Source organism: Sparus aurata, chromosome 10 (genome assembly GCF_900880675.1).
Source record: "Sparus aurata chromosome 10, fSpaAur1.1, whole genome shotgun sequence".
NCBI classification, from domain to species: domain Eukaryota; kingdom Metazoa; phylum Chordata; class Actinopteri; order Spariformes; family Sparidae; genus Sparus; species Sparus aurata.
In genome coordinates, this window is record NC_044196.1 from 28,042,656 (window position 1) to 28,070,169 (window position 27,514).

At 41.1% G+C, this 27,514-nt stretch overlaps 3 protein-coding genes across 3 annotated transcripts; all 3 read right to left on the reverse strand.

Annotated features, from left to right (window-relative positions):
• Positions 1–1,743: 1,743 nt before the first annotated feature.
• LOC115590236 (UDP-glucuronosyltransferase 2C1) lies at positions 1,744–5,903 on the reverse strand. Its single transcript, XM_075488185.1, has 2 exons — positions 5,860–5,903; positions 1,744–4,084 (listed from the first exon to the last, which is right to left on the reverse strand). Exon 2 carries the CDS (start codon positions 4,077–4,079, stop codon positions 2,493–2,495), a length of 1,587 nt encoding a protein of 528 aa, XP_075344300.1. The 5' UTR covers positions 4,080–4,084; positions 5,860–5,903; the 3' UTR covers positions 1,744–2,492.
• Positions 5,904–10,650: 4,747 nt separating this feature from the next.
• ponzr4 (plac8 onzin related protein 4) lies at positions 10,651–16,235 on the reverse strand. The gene is made up of 4 exons (XM_030431523.1): positions 16,220–16,235; positions 14,540–14,656; positions 14,011–14,165; positions 10,651–12,200 (listed from the first exon to the last, which is right to left on the reverse strand). The coding sequence occupies exons 2-4, from the start codon at positions 14,631–14,633 to the stop codon at positions 12,078–12,080; spliced, it is 372 nt and encodes a 123-aa protein (XP_030287383.1). The 5' UTR covers positions 14,634–14,656; positions 16,220–16,235; the 3' UTR covers positions 10,651–12,077.
• A 1,800-nt stretch (positions 16,236–18,035) lies between these two features.
• Positions 18,036–25,465, reverse strand: LOC115589195 (PLAC8-like protein 1). Its single transcript, XM_030429958.1, has 4 exons — positions 25,407–25,465; positions 23,487–23,609; positions 23,134–23,288; positions 18,036–18,685 (listed from the first exon to the last, which is right to left on the reverse strand). Exons 2-4 carry the CDS (start codon positions 23,584–23,586, stop codon positions 18,509–18,511), a joined length of 432 nt encoding a protein of 143 aa, XP_030285818.1. The 5' UTR covers positions 23,587–23,609; positions 25,407–25,465; the 3' UTR covers positions 18,036–18,508.
• Between the last annotated feature and the right edge of the window lie 2,049 nt (positions 25,466–27,514).

A 27,514-nucleotide genomic window follows, 5' to 3' on the forward strand; every position in this document is an offset into this window, starting at 1 on the left:
ACCGGCAGTCTGGGAAACTGGGCCGTCAGAATCTCAATAGGGAACACTGGGACAAACAAGGTCAAGGCTGTGATTCTTGAGCCCGGGCGCCACTATTGGAGTTGTGCAAATTGCAAATCATAAAGGAAGCTCTACTGTGAGAACTGGCAACCTCATTTCAACATCCTTCTGCCACTCAGCGACAGACATCTGCTGCTTGATAACGGAGGAAAAGCCTGAGTGATTCATCTGTCTGGGTTCTAGTAAGGTGACAATGTTAGTGTGCACATATTAGCCAATAACACGCTGCTTATTAGCATACATATTAGTAGCATGTTGGCTGTTTATTAGCCATTATAAAGCATATAATTATTTATATATATAAATAAATATACATATATGTATATATATCTATATATTTATATATATATATATATATATATATATACATATATATATGTATATATACACACAGAGAGAGAGAGAGAGAGAGAGAGAGATTTAGATATATAGTGAGTTGTTTTGAACAAGAACTAACTTTGAATGTGAAAGACATGCCGAGTTGAAAGACTTAAAGGAGCAGTTCACCTACTCACCCTCATTTTGTTGCCCACAAAACATTTTTGGAACTTCAGGGGCAAAACATGTTTGCAACATTCCACTAGACAACTTAAGTAGATATAGACTTGTTTTAAAATGTAAAAAAATCCAAAAGCCTCGAGATTAGATGTTAATTACTTCAGACAGGTTGCATGCTAACACTTTTGGATTAACACAGGTACAGTGAAGATTTGGGTTTTAAAAAGGGTATAAGTAACGTCTCTACAAATCAGTTGGGGATATTAGGGCTTCTGGAAACAAGCTGTATGGAACCATCTTTGTTTTTTTGTTTGTGTTTTTTGGCAGTCCCCATCTACTCAAGTTGTTTAGGGGAATACTACAACACTGTTTTACTGTGAACTTTTACTCAGAAATCCTTTGTATACCCCCTCAGCATGGGGCTCAGTAGAAAATGATTACATTTGCATGTTTTGGGTGAACAGCCCCTTTAATTAAGAGTTATTTGGTTTTGTGTTCTGTTACATAAAAAAAAAACAGATCATATCTATGGAGCATTACTAACAATTAACGTGAGAATACCACAACCAGTAAACAGCTATTAGGATGTTATTGGGGGAATATTCTTGGTTAGTGGGCCAAATAGTTACAGAACATGGTCATGCAGGATAAGGCAATGACTAATAAAGAGCCAGTATGCTAGTAATATCCATGCATGCAGGCAGCCAGTTAATGGTCAAGATGTGCACCCTTATTTAAAGTGTTACTGTTCTACTGTTTGCTCAGCCCTTTGAAACATGTTCAAGAAAAAGGCATGAAGTTGTAAAGCAAATATTGAAGCACACACTTCTTCTGTTGCAACCCAATAAGCATCACCACCATAACACTCCATCTGAGGCTCTCTGTGGGTGGTTCTGTCAACAAAAAAAAACCAAGTGTGAACTGCAGTACGTGCTGTGGGCACACTGCATATGTTATGCATTCCATTTTTTGAGTCACTTCATCAGCATTTTTTTCCCTGCTGAATCATCACCGTTCACTGTCCAGTAACTGAACAGAAATGCTAGTTTTCCTTGTCAGCTTTCTTTCAAAGTAGTGCAGGTGAGATATAACTAAAAACAGGCTTGTAAAAACATTTCACAGTTGGTGAGACATAGTGAGACATATTCAGCTCTGCTAAGGTGTTGTGAGTAGTTTTTAATCAGCGCTCTCTACTCTCTTTTCCAATTTAGCAGCCACAAAAACATTTGTGCACGCCACAATCCCACATGGTTTTCAGCATTGACTATCACACATACATATACACAGTGACATAATTATTGAAGAGATTTGACATTTTTTTCATCATCACAGATTTTCTATATTTTGTCTTGGTTTGTAAGCACACACTGCATGTAAGATAAAATCAAAGTGAAGTGTTAGTGATAACCTGCTGCTGCTCAGAAATGACTCATAAAGTTTTAGCATCACACAGGAAGTCGATGAAAAAAAGTGATAATGATCACAAACGGTGAATATTTTTCACGAAAACAATTGAAAAGACATGATGACACAGTTGTGTTGCTTCTGTAAGGAGCAGTCAGATAACACATTGGGGTTAAAGGTAATGAACATTATCTATGAGGTTTTGTGAGTTTTGTGGTGCATCAGGAGCAGGCAAAAATGGCATGTAGAGCCAGAACATTTTCATATCTGACTTAATGAATGGAGGATTTATTTCGACCAAACCAGAGTTTATGGCAAAAAGACAACTCTAGAAAATGTCAATTTTGAGAAGTCATTGCATACATATCCTTGCTAAAACAACTGGGCTATCGGACTATGTCCTCTTGAGGTACAAAATGGAATTAGGAGACAGCACTTGGTTTGCACACTAACTTCAGTAGATATCTCTGCAACACAATAAATAGACGCATGTTGTTTCTTCTTCAGATCACGGTTCAGTTTTGAATCTGTTACTCTCCTTTTATCTTCCTCCTGGACCTTCGGCAGCAGAGAATCCTACAAACTAAGACTAAACCCCAAACGAAGAATCCAATGAAGGCCATAATAAAAACTGCCACATCCAGGCTGAGGTAGGAGTACCAAGGCAGATTAAAACCTGCTGACTGCAGATGGGCTGCTCCTTTGTTCCTGATGACGTACTCAGTCCAAAAGATGGCTGTGTCCATAGGAGGCATCGGTTGGTCATGTTGTAGCTGTGAGAGACGCTGCATGTTGTTACGGTATAAGGGAGTCTCCAGGATGTCCTTGAGAGCCTCCAGGAAGTCCTCTTTGGTGAGTGATTTGGCCTCTACCATCCGTGCTGCGCCACGGACTTTCAGCCGGTGTAGGTTGTCAAATTGATCAAAGAGGAGAGGCAGGCCCACAACCGGAACGCCGTGGTAAATAGCCTCATACATGCCATTTGTACCTCCGTGGGCTACGAATGCACGAGTCTTGGGGTGTCCCAGGAGATCGTTCTGAGGTAGCCATTTCACCAGCAGGGTGTTGTTGCCCAGGGATGAAGGCTTTTCGCCCACAAACCTCCACACTACCTTCTGAGGCAGCTGAGCAAAAGCAGCAGCGATGGCCTCTGTGACCTCCTGAGACAGGGCTGACACAAACGTCCCTAAGGACATGACCACTACCCCATGCTCACCAGAGCTCTGCATGAAGTCCTCGAGCTCAGCAGGGAGGGGACGGGCCTGTTTGCACTGGAAACCCCCTATGTAGACCAGGTTGGGCATGGTGGGCCGAGGGAACTCGAAGACAAAATTCGTCCTCACCAGCCAGATATCACCTGAAAGCTGCAAGGACAGCAAGTCAGTTCCAGGAGGGAAGTGCCTCTGGAGTAGATCGGAGTAGGCGGGATTGATGATTAAGTGCTGTTCAACAACACTAAGGAGATAATGTAACATATTATTGATCCTTTGCAGAAAATCCATCTGATCATGAAGTTCACTCCCCGGCACAGGAACATAGGAGACAGGAGAGGGAGCTATGGTGAAATGGCCCTCCCCATTATTAATCCAGCGCACATTGAAGACCATTGGCAGCTTGAGGTAACTACCCAGAAGAACCCCTAAGGTGAGAGCAGGGTCTGTTAACATTAAGTCGAACTTTTCATCTTGCAGGTTCTTTATAAAAACAGGATCGTCTATCATTGTAGCAGCTGCTCTGGCGAGGATCTCATGGCCTGTTGTCAACATGGATGTGATCAAGTGCCGTTGGCAGAAGGTTCTTACAAACGTTGGCAACCTTCGGCATTCCATGACATCTAGGAGCATTTTATTGTAGTAGTTCATGTCTGCCTCATCCTCCAGCATGGGCACGTTAATAGAGGTAAAAATCGTAGAGTTACTAGGGATGTACCAACTCTTTGCAGAGCGCAGCACAGTGATGTTGTGGCCTCTGGCGTGCAGCTCCCTTAGGAGCACCTCCATGTTGATCCAGTGGCTGCCATCTACAGGGACTACCAGAATCTTGCTGCCACTACAACCAGTGGGACTGAGTAACAGGAAGCAGAGCCCCGTCAGGAACACAGGGATCACGTCGGACATTTTTTCTGTGAGACACAACAGATAAAAAAATGATCAGATTCTCTGATGTCATGCTCAGGGTGGGAAGCTCCAGTGTTGGGATAATGTTATGCTGCTTTTTTCCTGGTTCCAAGTCTAATAACAACGTAGGGATTCTAACATTTTCAATTCATTATTGTCATTTTACCAGTTCTAGATTGATTAGCACCTGAAAAGACGATAGAAAGTGAAAATCTGGGGGACAAGGTAAAACAATGTATTTTAGAAGCTCATTAGCTAATGTTAGCATTAAACCACTCTCTAGCCTGCATTACCGAGTGATTATGTCCAGTGTGTTTCACTTCCAGATTAAAACAAATGTGTCCAAAGTGTCATCAAAGTAATTAATTCTCCTACTGTTTCATGTGACACTATCAAACAACAGTGTTAGCTAGGAAGTGTTTGAGTGCTAACTTTTTGCTGTTAAAGGAAGCTAATGGGTTATCTAATGATATGTTATATGTTGTTTTACCTTGAAACACGGCCCAATATCTGCACCAGAACCCTCTCAGGTCTCAAACAAGACTCTACAAAAAGCATTAAATTGAGAGAGCTTGGAAGTCATCGCTAAGTATCTCTTGCTTTTTTATGATTTTGCTGTATTATAAAGCACTCTTGACAGTTACCTGTTACATTTCACGCCCAAGTGTCCACACCACGCAACCATGTTAAGAGACAAGATTCTCTCCACCAGATTCTTTTACAACAATATTCTGGCTCTACCTGACACCCCATCATTAAGCTTTCTGACTGGGTATAACCTCTGCATGGCATTCAGTATTACAGACACACAAACAAAGTGCCGCTTGGCACAATGTCATGTGAATTGTGACAGAAAACCGATAACCTCTTATTTGTACACTTGTGAGTGACTAGTCAATGAGTCTTCACTGTGAGATTTGCTGCTTCTCCCCATGCCACTGACCATGTGCATCTGCTACGGTAAAATCTGCGGTGTTTTAAAAAGTGCATGCTTTTTTTTTCTCTCTCTCTCTTTTTACATACAAATACAACGATGTTCAGATATCCCTCTTTGTTTGATATGTGTAAATAAGAGATCGGCAGTAAATTGTAGAGAAAAAATACAAATAAATCCCTTCATACCTGCTGGTCCATGCTGGCCTTAAACCAGCAACCAGCTTCGGGCGCTCAAGCCAAGTCCATACAGGTATGATTTACTTTGGCATACTTAAGTTTTAATTTCCTTCTTTGATCTTATCAGCTGCTGGCTGTCACTGTCAAGTGATACAATAGCTGTACAAGTGCTCTAAAACATTAAACCTTATTTGCAGCCAAAACTGTTGCCAATCATTCTCTGCACTGCAACATTTGACACATGTTTTCACATAATGTTGATTATTAGTACAGCTATTATCCTGTATAAAAAAACACTTATCCTGTATAAAAAAATAACACACTTTAAGGCCCAGTGTCATTGGCATTCAAGTTAAAGCAACATTACATAGAAATTTGGCATTTTGTGCGATATGGCAGTTTCTGAGCACGGCACCATTATGGTCAATACAAATCCCAGGTGTGTAACAGTTTGTCAGATGTTATGTAGGCGCCGACTACAAACATATCTCATCACGTCATAACAATGTTATGTCACTGAAAAAGTGTATCTTGAAGTGAACAAAACAACACCCTGCAAACAAAATGATGTTGAGGGCATTATTTTTAATGTTTCAAAAAAGCTACATGATGTTGCTTTATAGCTAGTCAATAAGCTGTTTTGTTGCTGTTCAATCAGATCCCTCACCTTGTTGTTAAGCCTGACTCCAGGTCCCCGGTCAGCCAGTATGCAATGAGACATGTGTTCACTCGGCTGAACCTTTACACACACAGCCCTTCAACATTTAACAAGGCCAAAGTCCAGAAGGTTGTCTAGGTTGAATAGATAAGTCAGTGTGCATCGTAACGAAGTAATGTATAATAAAAGCAAAGGCCAATTATTATATATTACATATAATGAAATGTAATAGCAAAGGCCAATGTTAATTAATTGTTTGCCCAGACAATACATTGTTCTTTTGAGTGTTTCACTGCAAAGTTACTCATCAGTTCATTCCCGTGCTCAGCTCCTGTTTGCTGCTCATTTCATACATGCGGCCGTGGTTTTCATTTCTCACGGATTCCTATTTGATTGCTCACTGCCAAGTTCAGTGCGCAGACTTTACAATCCTCTGTCGAGGAAAACCTGAGGGAGAGCAGGGCGAAAATCCAAACCGAGCGTGTGAGACAGGAGTGGCAGGGAGCAAGGGAAAGAGGAAGCTGCAAGGTCACGGTGCGGAGGAAAAATAAAGTGAGCGTTAGTGATTACAATGACTGTGTGAATCACCTCTCAACAGCCATATCAGCTCACCGCAGCCTTCCCCACCTCTCCTCTGCCTCTGAGGAGTTAAATAAACCTGAGCCAGGGAGCACAGTCAGCTCAAGGTAACGGCGGAGATGAAGACATGCAGCTTGTGGCTCGAAGCTCCGTAGTTCACTAGAAACATAAATATTTATGTCTGCCAAAATTACATACATGACAAAGATTGTCCACATTAACAGGAATTCCACTCCTGCCTATACAGTGACGTGTAGCAGCAACCTTTGAGAGCTTCCTTTAGGGATGTGCTCAGAGCAGGGACATGGATTCCATCTTGAAGGAAAATGCCGGCATTATCTAAGTGATTTAAACACACTAAAAGTTTCCATGTGTGTGAAATCTCTGTCTCTAGCAGCTTTTAACACATAATTAACAACTATATCAGGGACGGAATCATAGGAAATACTTGCAATTTTATCAAGAGTGATTGCTGACAACATCAAAATCACTCCATCACCCTGCAGGTTAAGGTCAACGACATTTGCTCCTGCAATCACTGGTTTATGTCAGCTCACCAGCATTTGTAAGTTAGCCGCTAGCTCACATGCAGAGTGAGCTGTAATTCAGCGCAAGAGAAAATTAAGACTGGTGAAGATTTTTTTGTGTGTGTGTGTGTGTATTTATGGGAGAAGTAAAGAAAAGACTAACTTATCCTTTGTTGACTACTTAATGGAGGTCAGCCACCAACAGACTCAGATTCCCATGTAACTGTCGCTAACTATAGCGACCGTTATGGCTTGTGAGCCCTTATTAAGCTTGTAAATTAGCAGCCATCTGCTGACTCTGATAGCTGACATGCTGGCGAATAGCAGCGCAGGAATAGCGTGCTGCGGGAATGGCGTACTGTTGCAGGCAAACACGGAGGTCAGCATCGCCCCATTTCCCTCAACAGAGAAGCCAAGGGAAATTTTTCAATTGGATTTTGTATTATTTCAGAAAATAAACCTTAAATGTTTGGTTCTGCAAGATGACGTTCACTAATGGACATCATTTTTATGATGTTTTATGAAAACGCCAGAAGTAAAAAAAGCTAATGCTAGGCTATAAAAGGACTACATTTCAGTCGTATGACTTCAGTGTCACCTCCACTAAGCTTCCTACAACACGTCCCACAACACACTTTACTTTAAATTGGTCAATCTACTAGTTGTAAAGTTATAGTTTGGACTAGTGAGTATATGAGTCGGTTTTGGCATAATGACTCTTAATGTGCCCTGCAAACTTCTGTGGTCTCATTAGCAGCTTGTTAGCAAATGCCTTTTTTAAGACATGTAGCCTAAATGCTTTTTAATTCACATTCGGGGTATTAACTGATGTAAAGCTTGCATGAACCACCTTTTTTTAGGCAGTTAACCAAAAACCATTTAAAAAACCCCAATGACTTTGAGAGGACGGAACCAGAAGTGCAAAAATGCCAGCTTAATTCCAGGTTTTTGACTCTAGACAAAACACAGCCTCAGTGGCTAGTGAAGGCCAGTACGACAAAAGGGGAAAAAGGAGGTGATTTGAAGTTGCTTCGACCAAGACTCTGACTCGAGGGATGATCGAGATGACTTGGGCTTGATGGTTTGCATGCTAGCATCCGTAGATACTGCTGCAACAAAATACCTAGATGACCTTGACACAACATCAAAACTGTAATTTGTTCAACTTCTGGTGATAATTCTTGAATGTCTCAAACTAAAAATCTCACTTAAAGCACTTTTAAGACTATTTTAAACGACCCTTTATGTTCTAGTTTGAGGATGAGTTGGGTTTTTACACTTTGCAGTTTGACAAAAGGAGCCCAGGAAAACTAAATAAAAAATAGCTTTATGACCAAACAGTTCAAGTTGCCAATTTAAGAGCTGATGAAAAAAAACAGGGGGATCCATATTTATCATGACTAGGAACTGTGCTCACATTTTGAATAAGAACTAAGAATAGTCCTACCTCAGAACAGGACATAAGGGCTATCTCTGAAGCTTCCTACACACCCTCTCAACAGGCAGAAGAATAATTCATTTTAGAGGAAAGTAACAAAATCAATGTTGTCACGACATCACATACACCCTCAATTCAACACGTTCTGAAGGCGGATGCAGGTTCAGTAAAATGTGTTACAAAATCTACTCACGACTAGCTACTTACACGTGTGTTTTATCAGTTGACGATGTTATCAAGTGACTTTGTGTCAGTCCTTATCTGTTCCAGGTGTTTGTGACCTTGACATCCGTGAAAATGACTCCATAAAAGAAAAAAGATGAAGTTTCAAGAAACAGCAGATGCTGTAAAAATTCCTGGAGTTCTGGAAGTGTAACATAAATCAATATATTTCAGTCAGGTTGATCCAGTCTACATCTGTCCACCTGCTGGAATGTGTTTGCATGTTTGTCATATCTTTTGCCAGCTGCTGCCAACTTCCAACAGGTTCGGACAGCTCTGCAAGATGCCCTTTATCCTGGAAATGACATTCCTGGATTTAGAAAGTTGATAAAAAAAAAAAGGTCTAAAAGTAGACCCAGATTGGGATCGATCTGAGCATCCTGGGCTAGTTAGGGCTGATTTTCAAGATAGCCTGCCTGATAAACTCAGAGGCCAAAAGAAAAATAAATAAACAGATGTCACAATGAGGAGCAGCTAAAACGATTTTCTAAGAGGTGACCAACCCCGGGCTGGGTGGCCATCATTGTTGGACCACCATGTACACTGGCGGGGCGGTGATGACTGTGAGCATCTTGCTGCGCCATTTGAACTTTGGCCAACGGTCATCAGTAGGAGTTGTTATAGATGGTGTCCCATAAACAGTCAGATATCATATCTACCCGAGCAAAAACACACACACTCAAATGTTTTATTCAAAAACAGACAGAAAGTCACAGCCGTGAAGAAGAAAAGGACTGAGGCATTACGGCTTCTTATCCTAATCTCGTCTGGATTCCATAGCAGTGACACACAGAAACCCACACAGGCATGGAAACAAGTGGAGTGCTGTCTGAGCCATGGGTTCAACATTTTCAGCAGGGGGAGACAAAAACACTCGCCGAACTGGCAGGTGGTGTTGCAGGCCAGGCAAAGGGAAGCACAGGTAAGCAAAACAAAGGTAACAAAGGTCTAGATCTGCAATGAAAACAGATCTTTTGTCGGAAGGCAGCGAAAGATCCTTTCCCATGGGAAAGTTCGAAATATGCCTGGCAGTTTTTATAAAAGATTTCTGATTATGATATTCTATGATAAACCATGATGAACCATGACCTTACAGACCTGATTGCTGCTCAACAAGTTGTTTGTCTCTCACTATATTAAAGTTATAAGCAAATTGTGACTTTTTGACCTTTAAACTAATGTTGATGAGAGATTCAGGATTCATTTAATTTGCATTACACAACACAAGACTGTGTCACGAAACTATAAACTATTCATGGCGGAGTGTTGAGGAGCTGTAGTCTGGTGTTATGACGGCAGATACTTCTTTATCCTTCTCCAGATAATCAGACTGTGGCTGGGCTGGGTGCCGCTGGTCTGACTCCTTTGGGCTCTGTGCAGATGCCTCACTTCACCCATATCACTGATGCTCTGTAGATGGTGTAGGTGTATCACCTGTCATGCTGCAGAGAAAGACCGACATTTGAACGATCGAAGCAGCCACAGATGCTGGTGCTCCACTGGTTAGACTGTGCGGCTATCAGAGTCGAAGACTGGGGCTGATCATTACTCAGGAAAACCTTTGTTGCCATGGTGATCCCTCAAATAAGGAAGGCCCGAGAACAAAAACATGTATATGTTTTTTCTCATGGGAGTCTTTCTACTTTCAATGCACCTTTTCAAAGTTGAACTGGAGCCCAGATATCTGAACAGCGCTCCCGGGACGCCTGCTGCTTCAGAACCTTTCCTTCCTTCAATTGTTCTCAGTCATGATATGGCTCATTTAAATCCCCATGGCCGTGTTCACGCCATTTACCCAGACCTCGAGCTTGTTCTATCACCCGGTGACAGCTGTTTACGTTTCATCAAAACAGCTGTGCGGCTTCCTTGCACGCATACTGCGAAAGCATTCATGCTCTTCAGGCACAGGCCGTGTCCTCTCTCCTAGAGTGTTTACTTTTTGAAATGTTCACTTTAATTTGATGAACAGTCACCTCACCATGGACTCTGGCTGGAACATTTGGAGCAAAAAACCAAAACTGAACTACAGAAGGCTTTCAGGTATAAGAATTTTATTGCGAGGTTCAACAGGACTCTCAAAGTCATCGTTTAAATGCTAAATTCTTGAATATGAAATATGCAATATAGACACAATGATTAAGGCAGACTGAGGAATTCAGGAACATAAAGGTGAAGGATCAGTGATAAAACATCTTAAATGCTTAAGCACAAATGGATCTACAGAGCAACACCCATTAACAATTTCTGTGTATTTTACATATAATACAATATAACCAGATGACACAAGAGCACACCTTTGTAATAAAAAGTTTGCTGAAAAATAAGTAAGACAAAAGTAAGACAAAGCGTCGGCAGCCATCTTAAATGTTCTGTTAGGCTGTAAGGACCTTTTTCACAGCAGACATATTGACCTCAAATTGAAGGTAAGCACAGGTTTAATTGATGACACTTAATGAAGGTTCCATTCCATTTAGTGTATTGGAGACTTTCTAGTGAGCCAACATGCACAATAGCAGCACCTCGACTCTGTCTGCCCTGAATGGAATAGAGTCTTAATTATTATCATTAATAGACTTGTTTTTACCCTGCTGTTTTATGTCAAAATGGCTGCTGTGAAGAAGGTCTTTTTAGGCACAGTGCTGCTATGAGTGAGCTAAACGCTATAATGCCATGCTAACATTTGGTTCGGGCGTCAGATGTTTAGTAGGTATTGGGTCATAAACATTACATTGGATCAACAAACCTTTGTTAGGCCTCAAAATCATCATCGACGCATTTCCATGTCGTCAGTATTCGTCCTCTGGGGATCATGAATTTATGTAACAAATTTCCATCTAATAGTTTTTGAGAAATCCCAGTCTGGACCAAAATGGTGGAACAGTTGAGAGTTGCAATCCCAAGACCCACACTGCTAGCTAAAATTATTTTCCGCTACAATGTCAACATTGATGGTACATTTCATGAATAGCTTCATTTCAGGACAGCAGCCGTCTTTCCCCTTTCATAGTGTGTAACAATGAGCCCATACAGAAACATTTACATACTTCTAAAGGATAACAACCACAACTAGGCCACAGCCACCTTGGAAGTGTTGGGGAAAAGAAAGAATAACAGTAACATTACAGTTGAATCAGAATTACAATCAGTACAGGGCTATTGTCATTGGCTAGCTCTCGTTCACATCTGTTGGTGGAAGTCACAGAGGCCAAGTGTCTGCTTATCTCTTCCTTCTGTCATTAGGTGAAGCAACATTTATGACGCTGCGTTTGCTGATGGTTCATCAGCCGCCGGGCCGCATTCCTCCGGGGCAGACATGCTTGAAGCAGATCACAAATCAGTCGAAGTAGCCCTGTCCTTTTCCAGATAGCATGAAGGGCCCAATGCTGGTGATGACAAGTGAGTCCAAAAAGCAGACGTTAATGTTATTAATGGTGACGTGGGTATTAATGTAATCTGTGTTCTCATCGGGACGTCATGTTGATGAAGGTAATAGGATGCGCCCTCGCTTTGATCTCTCTTGCGATTTGGCACCAGGTGCAGGGCGCGCAGCAGCAGGCGTAGACGCAGTCCTTACAGACTGTCCCCTTTGAAGACAAACAGAATTAGGGCTGGTAAGAGTGGTAGTGGTAGAGTGCAAAATATGCAGTCATGCAATATTAAACATGCCACCACACTGCACACATTAATACACATGCACACAGGGATAAAGGTTTATTTGTGTGACCGAGGAGCTACCAGTATGATAACACGGCGGAATTTTTTGGCAGCAGTCATTCATCATTGTCACAGTCGACACAAACAAATCAACAAGAAGAAAAAGGAACACGATGTCCTGAACCCTGATTAATGAATTGCTGGATGTTGTCTAGGAACATGAACAGACACTGAGATCAAAGATAAACAGGTTTAAGACTGATCAGTGATCTGATAAAGAGTGGGGGCTACAGTGACTTTTATGCTGGTCAACACTCTGCTTGTAAGTACTGACACAGATGAGGTGCTTTTTACTGACAGCAAATGGCTTCAGTTATCAGTGGTGTAATGTAACTAAGTTCATTTACTCTGGAGCTGTATTTAACGACAAGTTTTTCATTTAAATGTAATACTTATGCTCATCTACATCTCAGAGGCAGATAGTGTACTTTTTTGCTCCTCTACATTTGTCTGACAGCTTTAGTTACTAGTTGCCTTTAAGATTGCAAATTTCGATACAGTTAATAGCAAATGATAATAAAGTATGTCCGATTTTGAATGCGAAAGATTGCGATAAATTGAAGGATTAAAGGGTAACTCCACCCAATTTTTTGTTTTAGGGAGTACTACTGCATATGTGAAAAAGTAGGATTAAGTGTGTAATCAGATACATTGCCTCCAGTGAAAAGTGGCATTGTGGGTAATGTAGGCTTCAGGTTTTGAAGAGGACGAAGAGTGCGTCGAATAAAAAAACTAATATCTTTGGTTCTCTGGTTCTGCTGTATTGATTTTGATCATTTGTTTTTGACCTGTCAATGAGCCTGCATGGTATTTTAGCAGTGCAATGCTAGACCAGTTGACTGATTTCAAACCGGACACTTACATTACCCACAATGCATCTTAGCCAGTGCAGATAAATTATCAGATTACAGCAGCTTCCTAAAACCACAAAAGCCTTTTATAATCAAATTGGTGAAGTTAACCTTGAAGTGTCCCTTTCAAGGTTGAGAAAATTCTAGTTCTGGATCTAAATAAATATTTAAAATGTTCTTGAGTTGTCACAGAGCTAAAAACAGGTTGTTGACCTTTTGCTGATGTTTGTTTCACACAGGACAATGAGCTACAAACACATGATGAACCTAACCCTTATAGGATATGAAGCGTGTCTGTACACCAGTAAATAAAACAGTTCACATTTGTTCAACCTTAAACATCTACAGCAGTTAAATACCACGTCCACGTTAATGCAGCTGTAACATTACTCCAAAAACATCCGATATGATATTAAAACACTTGCACGGAACATTTTACTGCACAAGTACAACAAACTACTTTTACCTTCGAAGTACATTTTATAAGGTTAGGTTCTGAATTTTACCTGTAGTGGATTTTTGCATCAGTGTGGTAGTACTGCTTTTACTTAAAGCAGCAACAAGTAACTTTAATTTTCTGTTGATTCTGGCGGCCCCTGTGGACAGAGGCGGTACGAGCACCGCTGACTTCTGTAATAAAGCTGGACATTAAGAATGACTCTGTAGAGGCACTGATGGCGTCATTAAGTGTGAAACTGAGACTTTTAACCTTGAAGGTTTTTTGTAGTACATTTAAGTAAAGTATCTGAATATATCTTTCACCACTGTCTGTCACACATGGCCTTACAGTTTAGTTTTTAACAAGGAGCTCATAGTATGCAGTCTGTACCTCAATGCCGTATCGTTGGCGTATTGACACCCTGAGGGATGTGGTAATCGGAGGGATACATCCAAAACCATCCAGCAGAGGTAAACATACACACTCCCCGGCCTCATAGGATGTCTTACAGGCGAAACAAGGAGGACACCAAAAGGCCAAGCAGCCTGCAAAAAAGTCACAATTACGCAATAAGAATGTGCTCATACAAAAGGTTTCACAGCTGGAGAACATCGGCCACAGAGGTGTACACAAATTACTGTTGCACTCAGAATAATAGTTTGAGTTTTGAGCCTGTAGTTTACATTATCACACAAAGCATCTTGAGTGATAATGGCCAGCATTGCCTGAATACTTCACTACACCCACTGATCTCCGATCTGCCGTCTGTTTGCATTCCTACGCCCAGATCAGTCTGAATGATCAGCATGTATTCAACTTCACGCATGAGAGACGGATTTAAGATATTCTTGTCTCTGTCGCTTCTTATCGCTCACTGTCAAATATGTAGAGCTGGATGAAAACAGAGAGGTGCACTCACACTGGGGCAGGTCTTGGAAGCAATCGCAGATGCCAGAGGTCCATCCGTTGGATGTAACTGTCTGGATGATGGGCTTGGGCTGGTTGGTGATCATATTTGTAGTCAGGAAAGCAGTTTCTGATTTAAAAAAATCAAAAAAGAACAAAGGAAGAAAAATCCAGATGACAGGTTAGATAAAAACGTTGGCGCAATGTATCTTCATAAAAAAAAGCAATGGTTTTGTAATACATTTAAAACTAGACACTGATATAATATCCAAGAGAATCCATTCATTAAAAAATGTCTACCCATTCATGGATCTGCTACCTCGTGCATTTTTTATAACATTTTTGCATCATAGGATGTGGACAAATATTGAACGGGCCATTCAAATATTGCAGCTTTGTTGCATCCTTCCTCTGGTGAAATACATGTTGCAAGTAGGATGGTGACTGTAATGTTTTCAAATAGACTGAAGGATTAAATACTCTAATAGTTCTGCCCTCTATCCTTTGGACTAATGCTTTTTTTTTTTTTTTCATCTAGAATCTGCATGGTGTGATGGATAAAAGATTGATATTTTCTTGGTTCCTGAAAAACGTTATTTGTGAAACTGATTTAAATATTTGTCCTTATAGTTAAGTGGTGTTTCATCTGAACATTTCACACATACTGACTGAATATAAGGCAGTGGCTTAAAGTGCTGAAAAAAAACAACAACAACAGCGATTTCTCTTTCCAACAAAATAATCCACACAACTATTGAGCAGTTTCATGAAAAAATTATTTTCTTTGTACCAGATAACACTGTTGGACCGAATCAACACACGGAGGAAGCTTGCGAAGCTAGCTAACACCACAGCTCAGCTTCAGACACCAGTAATGCTGACATGCAGTGCTGTGTTGAGCACGGACGTCTCGTCCAGGAGTAAATGTATGCTTCCTTCTGTGCCATCTAGTTTGACTATATTGAAGATATTTCTGCAGCTGGTATCTCCAAGACACTGCAGCTCACACCCAAACTGTCTAGATGGATAAACAGAACAACAGGAACAATATTTTTTTCTTTTATTTTGGCTAAAACTGCCCCTGAAAATGCAAACAGCTACTGCATATTTGCTGAGTAAATAAAAATGCTCTATAATTCGGAAGTGTTGGAGCGTATTGTTAATGTAGCCTAGATATCACGAAGGAACGATAGCTGATGTCTCGACATTTTGACATCCATGTGCCCATTAAGGATGTCAAATTCAAATTTGATGTCGGTCATATGCCACAAAACAATTCAGTCTTTTGAGACCTTTTCTTGAAACGGAGGTATCTTTAAGCACATTTGAGATGCTGGACTCACAAATACAGTCAAGTATGTTGAGGAAAGAGAAGTGAATGCTCTTAAGCATAAAGCAGTGTCCTGAGTCATCGCTGTCATCAAACCTCATGTATTCAATGCTTTAGAAAGCAAGAGCAAGTCAGACAGAGTTCAGTTACTTCTGTTTTCTGAAAGGGGTCAGAAATACATACATTGCAACTGAAACCTGAAAATTTGAAAGGCCAAGCCAGTGAAAAATTTGGTTCAATACGTCAATTATTAGGAGAGGTAGCTATCCCTTAAAAATGCAATACAGAGTTAAATTTGATTAAATATGATCTGTCCTACAGCGATATTCATATAGATATCTGTCAAACAGTGGATCGCCTTACCTTACTGTCCTGTGCGGAAGATGGCGTTCGGTCCAGTGATGGATCTGCAGGTCAGCGTGGCCCTCTTATAGAGCGGCTGCAGAGCAGGGAGCGTGACAGGACAGCAGGGGACTCGTATCACCGACTGGTCTGTCCAGTCCGACTGGCAACAAAACCTTTGACAGTCAGACATCAGATCTTACAGTCACGCATCATTTAAAATGTGACGTCATCGTGTTTCAAAGTGCGCAATATGACCTCATATTTCACATGTGCGACTCTGTTCAGAGACAGAGGCTGCGATAAGAACAGAAGGGAATGTTTCTTCGAGTTCACGTTGTTTCATTGTTTCCAGGCCTGTGTCAGAAGATTGGACGTTTTGATATGATTCATTCAAATAATTCAAATAATCAACAAAACATATTTGGATTTTGTAGCTGAAACTTGATAATTGTACATTTTGCAAAAGTAAAATTCTGTCAAGTGTCAACACATCTGATTGTTGCAACCATCTGATTAACTCCAAATGTCAGAGTGGTTCATCTTCATCACTTAAATCAAATAAAACAGGCCTGTTTTTTTTTTTTTTATGAATAGTTTGAAGATTTCACGTGTTATATCTTGGAATAATGTTGAATGTTAAATAGTGAATCAATTACTGAGTGTCTGGTGTGTGTTTTCCCCATTGGCTCGATTTACAAACTTGCTGCAGACAATCAAGAGATGTACTTCCTTCCCTCTCTGTCTCCAGGAAAAGAAAGTCACAAATGATGTAAAGTGATTCATCTGGAAATATTTTAATCGCTGCATCAACAGTTCATTTCACAATTTTATTTTTGAGGAAAATTCTGTACAATATCAGCTTTGTCAAAGCTGCATTTTTTCCATTCATGTTGTGCTAATGCACTCGAAAGTGATTTGCTGTAAAAAAAAAATAAAAAAAATTAAATGCCACACTGGGGGCTAAAAGATTCCAGGAATTGTATGTAATATAGGCTTTACAGTCTTTGTGATCTATTTGAAGCAAAAACCATATAATCTGTTTGTATTACCTTAACCGATTAATACATTAGTCGAAAATGTAGTCAGTAGTAGTCAAGCAACATTATGTACTTTTTTAAATCTTAAAATAACAGCCTCAAAATCATTTTGATGGTGCAGTGTCTTGTCATAGGGTGAATGGAATGTTGTCTATTACTTGTTTCTGCACTACTACTACTACTACTGTACGATCACAGCGTTACACACATGTTTACTTCAAGATACTCAAGACAAAACATTGTTAAGATTGAATGAGCTTTGTTTGTAGTTAGCACCTACATGAAGTCTGACAACTTGTCACAGACCTGGGAACTATATTCACAACAGTGGTGATGCACCTACAGACTGTGGGGGGCGCCAAATCTCACAAAAAGCTAATTCCTACATACTGTTGCTTTAAGTAAAAGTGCCAATAAAACAATCTACAATTATTATTTTTCTGGCCATGTTTCTAGTAAATCAAACAGTAAAATAAAGTTCAAGTATTAAAAGTACTCGGTGGTGGTGATAGCAACTGTTAAATAATTTTTTTAGATTTAAGGCAGCTGTTCAACTATCTATTTGATATACAGTACAGCAAAGGTCATTTGCTCCAGTGGTTCTCCACCCTGCATTGGCTAGGAACCCTCCCAAAGGATCGCAGGAGTCATGGGATGATTAATGAGTAAGGAAAAAGAAATGAATTCTGCTGCATATGCCTTTTTTCTTTTGGAAGTGCTTACAGTACAACTCATAGGCATCTGAAACATGAAACTAGATACAGTTTTTTTGTAGGGGGAGTCACAGGAAAGAAACGTGTTTTATAAATATTTAATGCACTTAATGTGGAAAAGGTCATTTACAATCATGGCTGCCAGATAAATGTAGTGGAGTAAAAGGAGTAATATTTCCCTCTGAAATGTAAGAGAGTAGAAGTTCAGTAGCATGAAACTGAAATACCCAAGTACCTGAAAAGTGTACATAATAATAGTACTTTAGTGAAATAAAGCACAATAAGATTATAATAGAAATGCTAAATATAAAAACAAAGTAACATTCAAAATGACTCCTGCTCGAGTAGCCCTTTTTCTTATCACACTTGTTTCTCTTCATCTTGGGTCAGACGGAACTTTTCCTCTCTGTGTCACACATTGTGTCCCTGCTGAATTCTCCGAGGTAACAGGGAGTGGCTGCAGAGCCGGAGGAAGTGTGATTAAATCAGCTCCTGTACCCAGGAGGGCTGGCGGCAGCGGAGGCCAGAGAGGAAGGAGGGAGCGCCGCGTCGTACGTCTAGACCAAGGGCGCCCCCTGCAGGGAGGCGAGAGCGGTGTATCTGGCCGAGGAGGAGGAGGAGGGGGAGGAGGATGAGGCGTGGGATGCTGCTCTTCTCTTCAGCTCTCTGGAGATCTGGAGCCAGGATAGCGGATAGCAGCAGCACCCGTACAGGCAGTCGCTCCACACGCTCCCCTGCGAGACACCACGGAGAGAGGCCTGAGCACAGGTGGGAGGCTCGGACAGAAGGTGAAGATTTGCATTTAGGTGCAGAAAAGACATTTCCACTGATGTATACAACGCATTGGTATGAGCTTAAACTCGCACAAGAATAAAATCTCAATTTAAATCAAACCATTTGTCACAAACATTGTGGTAAATCTAAGACAAACAAATGTCACATGCGCAAGACCCAAATAAAGTAAATATGGCAATATAAATGAGAGGAAAACGCACAGTAGCAAATGGCTGCTGACAGTGTTTTTGTCAGTGTAACAGTAATAATCGTGCTCTTGTGTTCCAGTAAATATCCCCCCCCACTGAGGACAGTGAGTTGTCTTGCAGCCAAGTCTTTGCTCTTAGCAACGGCAACCAGGACAAAGAGCTCGTCAGTAATGTCAGGATGGAAATGTTGGTGGGCTGAGATTTGATAAATCAATAAAGTCTGAGAAACACAGTAAGAAGGCAGATCAGAGATGAATGTGGTATCTGCTTCATGATACTGAGTCAGCACTGGAACTGAAGAGTTTCTGTCAGACCTGACTGTGTTACTTCTAGGTTTATCGCATCATCATGATATCCGCTTTTCTCAAGACAGTCAGCCTTAATCATTTCACGCTTGTGAACTTCACCTTCATGAAAACGAAACATTCGGGCATTAACTGTCGCACATTACGATCATGCGTTGGAGGTGTTGTAACCAACAAAATAATCTCTGTACCCATCTTTACAGGTCAGATTCAAGTGCGTTATAAGTGCTGATAAGAAGCCTCAAAGGAGCAGAACCGCTGAACGCCTGAGAGTAAGATGTACACGCATGTCCCTCTTGAGCAACAGACTTTGGGATCTGCTGCGCCGCCTCCCCTGAGGATTCAACGTGGGAGTGTGACATTAACTAAAACGATCCCTCCCTGCCAAACATCATTACACCATCGCTTGAACGGACTACATCGTATCATCACGTATTTGCTCAGGACTATTTGTTGGTTTTATGTGTCTGTAGTTGTTGGATTTAGATGCAGCTCGCGCAATCATGTAAAGCATTCTATAGCAAGGATACGAAAGAATGAACACAGTTATGAAGTGAGTGTACATCAGCACAGTGGTGCTTTGACCTAAATACTCAACATGCTCACATCCCCATAATGACAAAGCTAACAGGCTGTAAACGTAGAAATACAAATCACTTTATCGATTTGAGCAATTCCTTTACCTTTATTTCAGTTCAAAGGTTTGTTCAGATTTTATCGAAGATCATTTGTATCACTGTTCATGGCACTTCTGCACGCACCAATAACTGATCCAATCACTGCTGAGTCGTGAAGCACTGATTCGGACTGTCCTCAGTTCAGAAGTGGGTTCAACTAGCCTATACAAGCAACGTTTGTTCAGTGGCTTCTGCAAGTTTTTAATACACAAGTAATGGAGTGAGGCTCACAGCTGGACTGACAACTGCACTCTCAGCCAGCAGTGACCTTTAATTATTTTGAACATGTACTGAACCCATTTTTTTCCTCTACCAAAGTGGCTGAAATCATGACCCACCCTACTCTTCCTCCAACTCGCTAGTACTCATTGCCTTTGTTGGTTGGGTTTGGTTAGGGTCAGGCATGAAGAGTGATGCTGCGTGTTCACGGGCTCTGTCATTTCTACGCTTTCTGTTCAATGTCCATTCAAGGAGCTGTGCAATGTATTCTAATAGCTTAGCATCGTGTTTAGATAGATGGGGCGTCACATTGCTCACTCCTCATTCTCACAGAGTTGAAGTCTGGCTAAGTTATGCAAATCAGGACCTCAGGAAGCTTTTGAGGTACTCCATAAAGTAACCATTGTCGAGTTAAAATGAAAACTGATTCCAAGATTCCAAATGAGCCGCTTTGTTGGACTGGTTTGAAATCCATTAGCAGACAGCCAATGAGTGATGTTCGCATAATCTGGTACAGACAGTAATTCTTGCGTAGTTGTCGGAGGGTGTAGTTGGTCACTTGGGCAAAGCATGGAAGCATTGCATGTCCTTGCGCCCAAAAACGTCACTGTCACGTCTACGTCACATACCTTGCGATTAGAGTTGGTGTAAGGATCTCAGGGTAGGCCAATCAGATCCAAGCAAAGAAAGTATTGTGTACTGAACACAGCTAATCTACATCCTGGTAGCGCCGACACTAGGCACAGCAATGTTTTTAAGCATTGCTAACCACACAGTCCAGTCGGTAGGGAGTGACAATTTTGCAAATATTTGGACAAAAACACAAAGTGATGGACACTTCACATTTTGATCCTAAGGAAACAGTACAACACATATTGGGGAGGCATGATGCCCGGACCAAACTTCAATGCTATCTAATCAAATTCACATCTCATTTGAACTAAATATGTCAAACTTGCCACTTGAGGAAAAGGCAGGTGTTCAACCAACGGTGACCATACTGTATATGTGGTCAATCCGGTGAGGTATTCCAGCCTTTGAGTAAAGTGGTGGACTGACCAACCACCCTGGAGCCATGCCACTAGCAGTGGATAAAAAGGTCACTTATAGTTTCAGATGAAATGAAAATGTAGGGGTACTGTGCACATACAAAGTCCACAGAATTTGGACAGAGAGACAACCCAAAACATTAAAATGCACATCCAAGCGACTGAAGTGATATGTCACACATTGTTACAGCATTGTCTCTTTCCACCCATGACAATCTAATCGCCTTGCTTTACCGCCAACCTACATGCTGGGACTTGTTTTCATAAGATCTTCTGGCACCGTCCGCGCACTTGCTCTGCAGTATTGACAGCGCTCGGCAGCCCACTCCACCTCCGGAGGAGCCAACATTACCAACCACCTCCTTCTCTCCGATGGCAGCGCTCCAGCTCCTGCCTGCCTGGCCTCCAACCACTCCCACCTCCTGCCTTATCTCTCCTTCTCTTCACTGTCCCAGAAAAAAAAGAAAAAGGGCCGACTCGGCTTATCCAACATCTGACTCGCACAACTACGTCCCGGCATGTGCTGTTTGTATGTGGAGCATCTTTTTGGTATTGGCACCGATCAGTGACCAGATGTCTGTTGAGATATGTGGTCATGCAGGCAGATGTGTGAGAGTTTAGTGTGGACAAACAGCAGAGCAGTGGAGCAGCGGGTGGGCGGCTGGGGCAGCTCGCTGTATCTTAAAGGCACTAACAATTGGTTGTTTATTCATTTAGTTATTTATGGCTGGAGTTTCAGATTTATTAATTTAATAAATGCGACCTGATTTCACTGCATCCTCTGTCTTTATCTGATGCCACAAAACACTTTTTCTTTGTATTGCAGGAGTAATAACCACTGTCATTAGGCACATCTCGGTGTTGCAGCGATTTCCCCTGTGCGCTGTTATTGTGATTCATCAGTGAAACGTCTCCGTCTCCTCAGCGCAAATCGTAATTATTCAGCAGCTCGGTGTAATTGAGCTGGGGACACGGCGCGGTGCGAGTGAAAGCAATCAGCCTCATTGTTCAGACCTCAGTTTATCACAGCATCACTGCTACGGGGGCCACTCCACTTGACTGAAAGAATGTGATCACACATTCCACTCTCACTTTCCCACGATGCGTTCGCAGTCACTTAATTTCTTCTGTCACAACGCTAAGGAAGGATGATTAAGGCTACGTGGCAGCTGTCAAAGCTGCGAAAGCCATTAGTGTAATTGCAGGGTAATACTCACTACCTGTTGAAATGAGACCGCACAGACCGGGCTGCAACGAACACGCACTCTCATTGATGGTTAATCTTTCAATTACTTTCACGATTTACCTGATTACTGGTTTAACCTGTAGAATGCTCGTCACAATTTCCCAAAGGAACATCTTCATGTTGATTCTTTTGTCCAAGCAACAGTCCAAAAAACCAAAGACTCTTTAAAAAAATCCTCACATGTAAGAAGCTGGAACCAGCCTGTGTTTGACTTTTTTGCTTGAAAAAAAAGGTATTTTCTTTCGATCGACTCAGCGATTTATGGACGAATTGTTGCAGCTACACACATCAGTGACTCTGTTCTTACCCTCTTATGTCCCCCATTGTAATTAATGTTTTGTAAAGGTACTGCAAGAACAATGGATGTCAATGGAAGATATAATTGATCCAAAGAGATCATAAAATCTGTGAAGCTTAACAAAGACTTGCTGCCCTGTCAAGTGCTGTGAACTGCTGTCTGATATTAAAAGATTTGTTCTACTAAATGACAAAAAACACACAAAGCGGTACATATTGAAAAAAAACTGATTAAATGAGCTGGGAAACCTAAAGGTAGGATCGGACACAAGGCCAATTAAATGTTAGTATGTACAGTACAGATGCCATGCATAGGGAGTGATTGATTCCCCAGCTACTCTGGATGGTCCAGTGGCTAAGTTGAGGAGTACATAGAGAAGAGTGGATGGATGCTTTGCCGTGCTACCTGGATGCCATATCGGTGCCTGACGGACGCCCTCATGGCGAGAGACGCAGGTGGCACGCACCCGATGCAGTCCAGCAGAGGCAGGCAGGGACAGGCACCCACTGCACTGGTCACCTTACAGGTAAACACTGGGAGGCAGCACAGGGCAAAGCAGCCTGCACACAAACACACACACACACACACACACACACACACACACACACACACACACAGGGAGTAGATCATCTCACAGGACAAATAACATGGCAGCTTATAGTAAATGTTAAGCAGTCAACAGAGAGGATCAGATTCACCGTAAAGTTCATGGTGTTTTGTATCACTGCATACTGAATGATTCATGTTTGGACACTTACAGTCTCCCACGTCTTTATAGCACTCACACAGGCCAGTACTCCATTGACCTGCCTCCTGAAGCCTGCTTCCCGGCTGGACCCGGACCACCTGTTGAGTCATAGCTGAGCTGGCCTTCCGAGTCCCTGAAAGAGAGGTGGGGATACAGTTAAAATACCACGCTTAGGAGTTTTCTCTACAATAGCTTGTGAACAGCAGGGCCTCAGTAACGTATGGGTACCCCTTATATTTTGAGTGTATAACATTCCACAACACCTTATACACAGTAAAATCTTCTAACAACATTAATCATATAAACTCGTCTAAGTCAAATCTGTTTGAGTTCATAACTTTGCAATTGAAAATGTTGAGCTGAGTACAATTTTGTGATTTTAGGAGTCGAACACCTCAGAGTCAGCCTCGTATTGGGCCGAAATGTTACTGTTGATTTTCTTTCTGATGAAAATGGAATGATGGAGATTGTTGTGTCTCTCTCATACGCCATCTAAATAGGCTTTATATGAAAAGCAATGGTTGCTCCTGTGTTCACAGCCAACACCAAATGTTCAAACTGAGCATATCACTGCCAATACATTTCATCTATTATCCTGCAGTATCTGCTCCTGGCAACTCCAGCATGACTAAGATTTTTATGAGGAGTTATCTTTAGACAGCGCAATGTGCTTGGTTATGGTGAGGGAAGACTGTCCATGGATGGAAGATTCGGATCAGTTGTTTAATAAGAATACCATAATTTAAAAAAAGTCCTACATTTAAAATCTACTTAAAGTTTCAACAGTAAAAGTACTGTTAACATTTTATAATAACCTTTAATAAATGGTAAACAATGACATAAGTAATTAATTAGCATTTGTAAAGGTTTGTAAAGTTGTAACTTTCAAATAATGGTTAAACATGAACTAAACAGCATTTATTAACCATTTAGAATGTATTACAAACAACAGTTGCTACTTTACAATAAACAGTTCCTTAATTAATGTTTATAAAGCATTTAGAGCATGTAATGTACTGGCACTTATAAGCTGTTGAGGCTTTGTATGTAAAACATAAATGTATAAAGTAATGGAGTGAAATGTGTTGGAGTACAAATGTAAATACAAATCAAATGTATATTCTCATGTTAATTACAAATACCTCAACATTTTACTCAAATATAGAACTTTCAGTTTCTGTACTTCTTACAATTCACCAGTGAGATAGTTTGATGTATTTGTTACTGAATAAAAGGGGAAAGAAAGTTGTAAGGAATCAAGGAAGCGGTTATGTTTCATCTAAAACATATCCGGTAGCCCTGGTTAACCTATAACTAACCCTAACCCTGGCAAATGAGTCAATACAACAAATACAGCATGCATGAGATGTGTAGCAGATTAACATCTGCTGGCAAACCAAAACGAAACTTTAGGTTCCATATTGTTGCCCCCTATATTCAATTTAGTCATACAGCTGCACAAGTCTCATTCCCAAATTGTCAAACACTGGCTCTTTGGGTGTGTGGCCGGCCCGAAAGACACTCAACAATCGACTATCTTACAAATTGGAATTTTAAACAAGAGAAGATATGAATTAGCGAACTCCGTGTCTCTGACCCACAATTCTGGGCCGCCATCCGCAGGAAACCACTATCTCGGCCGAGAGATACGCTCAACAAACCAGCGAGGTGAACCACAGAGCAAAGGTCCACGCCCCTCCCTCGCTGAGGATTAAACACCGCTGTCTCCTGACCTGAGTTATTCTCCAGCTCCGAGGACAGAAAAGATTCCATCAGAGCTTTCTCGCTTTCTGCTACATGTATGGCTCAGAGCCAGGCTGCTGTACCCTGAGGAATGATTTACATCACCTCTCTCAGCAGGGTAAAAGTCTAACTGAAAATGTGAAACCAGGGTTCTTTTGATATAAAAAAAAAAAAATAGATGACTTACCTGTGTGAGAGTTTAGCGATCAAAAAAGTCAGGAAAGCCAAGTTGTGGGCACAGTTTTGTTATCTACCGTGTTTGGCTTTCTTTTGCTTTCTGTCTTCTCACTTTGACTTTCACGTGTGTGTGCGTTCTGCTCGACCGCATGTGTTTTGGTGTAAACACGAACCGATCAGATAACACAGGATAAACACAACCCCCGGCCTCTGTGACAGTTAACTCTGCTGACCTGCAGTAATTTTTCAGACAGCTTATCCTGATATCTCGGCGAAAGATCGATGTCTAAAAGAATTTTCCATCCTCTGGTCGGTGGCATTATGCTTGTTGACCTTCAGTGGTGTAAGTCAGAGCCACTTTATCAGTTATTGCTCTGGTGGAAAAGATGAGTACTTTTGTTTGCGTGATACACCACTGGAAACTCCTGATCCGTGACACTTTAAGTAAGTAAGGTCAAGAGAAGCACAAGATGTCATCACGCAGTGCTGTGATAAAACAGCGTGAGTGATTGGTGAGAGTACGAATGAAATTACAAGAAGCGTATTACAAAGAAAAGTGAGCCACCAAAAGACTCACACAAGCGACGGTGTTTCACAATATGAAAATTGCGACATTTCCCAGAAATCATTCTCGCCGGAGCAATGCAACATAAAAAATGCCTCATCTGTGATATCTGATTTTGCATTGTACTGATGGATAAAACAGGAAAAAAAGGCCCAGTGGAGTGGAGCCTTCCCTTATCGCACAAAACCTGTCTCCTCTCTCATGAGGGCTGCAGCTGACACAGATGATCCTAAAGGGGATTGACAAAGGCGAGATTCATGAGAGGTAATAAAGTATCACACACACACACACAAAGACGTAGAACCTGACATTAAACACCAGTGTACAAAATTTAGCTGTTTATGTCCTGGCTGACGAAATAATACAATTATTGAAAAGGAATTAACAAGGGTTTGATTTGACAACTGAAACTTAAAACCAAAGTTGTGATTTATTTTACAACCCTTCCAGTAAAGAACTAGCTTTAAGGCTACAGTTCTACATTTTGGAAAGTATTTTCTCTTTTTTTGAGACATAGATGTGAAAAGTGCTGCTTCCTTCCCCCGCTTTCAGTCCTTGTGTAGAGCTAAGCTAAACAACTTGTACCTATAGCTTCCTATTCTCTTTACATGAGTTTGGCATCAATCTTCTCGCATTACTCTCAACAAGGAAGCGAATAGGCATATTTTCCAATTTAATACCTGTAGTAGGCTATACTGTATCCCATATATGGCTGTTTATGTCCTGATTGAATATTCAGAAAAACTACAGTGTTTTTAGTTGGCTAAATGACAACAACAGACTAAGATTTTAACTAATATTTTACATATATGATCAAACAATGTAATTCATAACAAAACCACCCTAGTAAAGAAAGCTTTACAGCACCGAATAGGCTTAGGAAATCTGTAGCTGGAGCTAGCAGCCGGTTAGCCTCGCTAGGACTGGAAAGGAAGCGGGAAAAGAGTTATCTAAAGAAGTAGGCTAGTCCAGTGCATAACCCCTATAAAACAGCGAATTGTTATTCTCACATTTTGTTTTTTGAGCTTTTTTGAGCTAACCGACTGCAGGCTGTAGCTTCCCAGCTTCCATTTCTTTCCCGAAATGTTAAACTATGGCTGCGCTCCAATTACATTCAAACACACACGACAAAGAGGCAAAAGATAGTATTTGTAATCAAAAATATATCTTTATTTACAATATATGAAAGGTCACAGACATGTTTAACACTACAAGTAGTGCATAATATAAATCCAATGTCATAATATAGCTGTAAGGTGGATTAAAGTGATTTCATATGCTGGTTCTCATGAGACATGATGCAAACATGATGATGCAGTGATGATCTGATCTTGTGAGATGTGTTCAAGGACCGTCACTCCTGGTCCCTCTGCATTATTCCACTCATTCACAGTGGGGTGCTTGGAATGTGAGAGAGCTGTGGCTCTATGAACTTTGTGAACCATCTGCAAGCTGCTTTAAACTCTACAGATCAGAAGGAAAATAAAAATAAAAATGGCAACAAATTAAAAATCTCTACTGAATATTAAGATGGAAAAGATCAAATCTCTCTG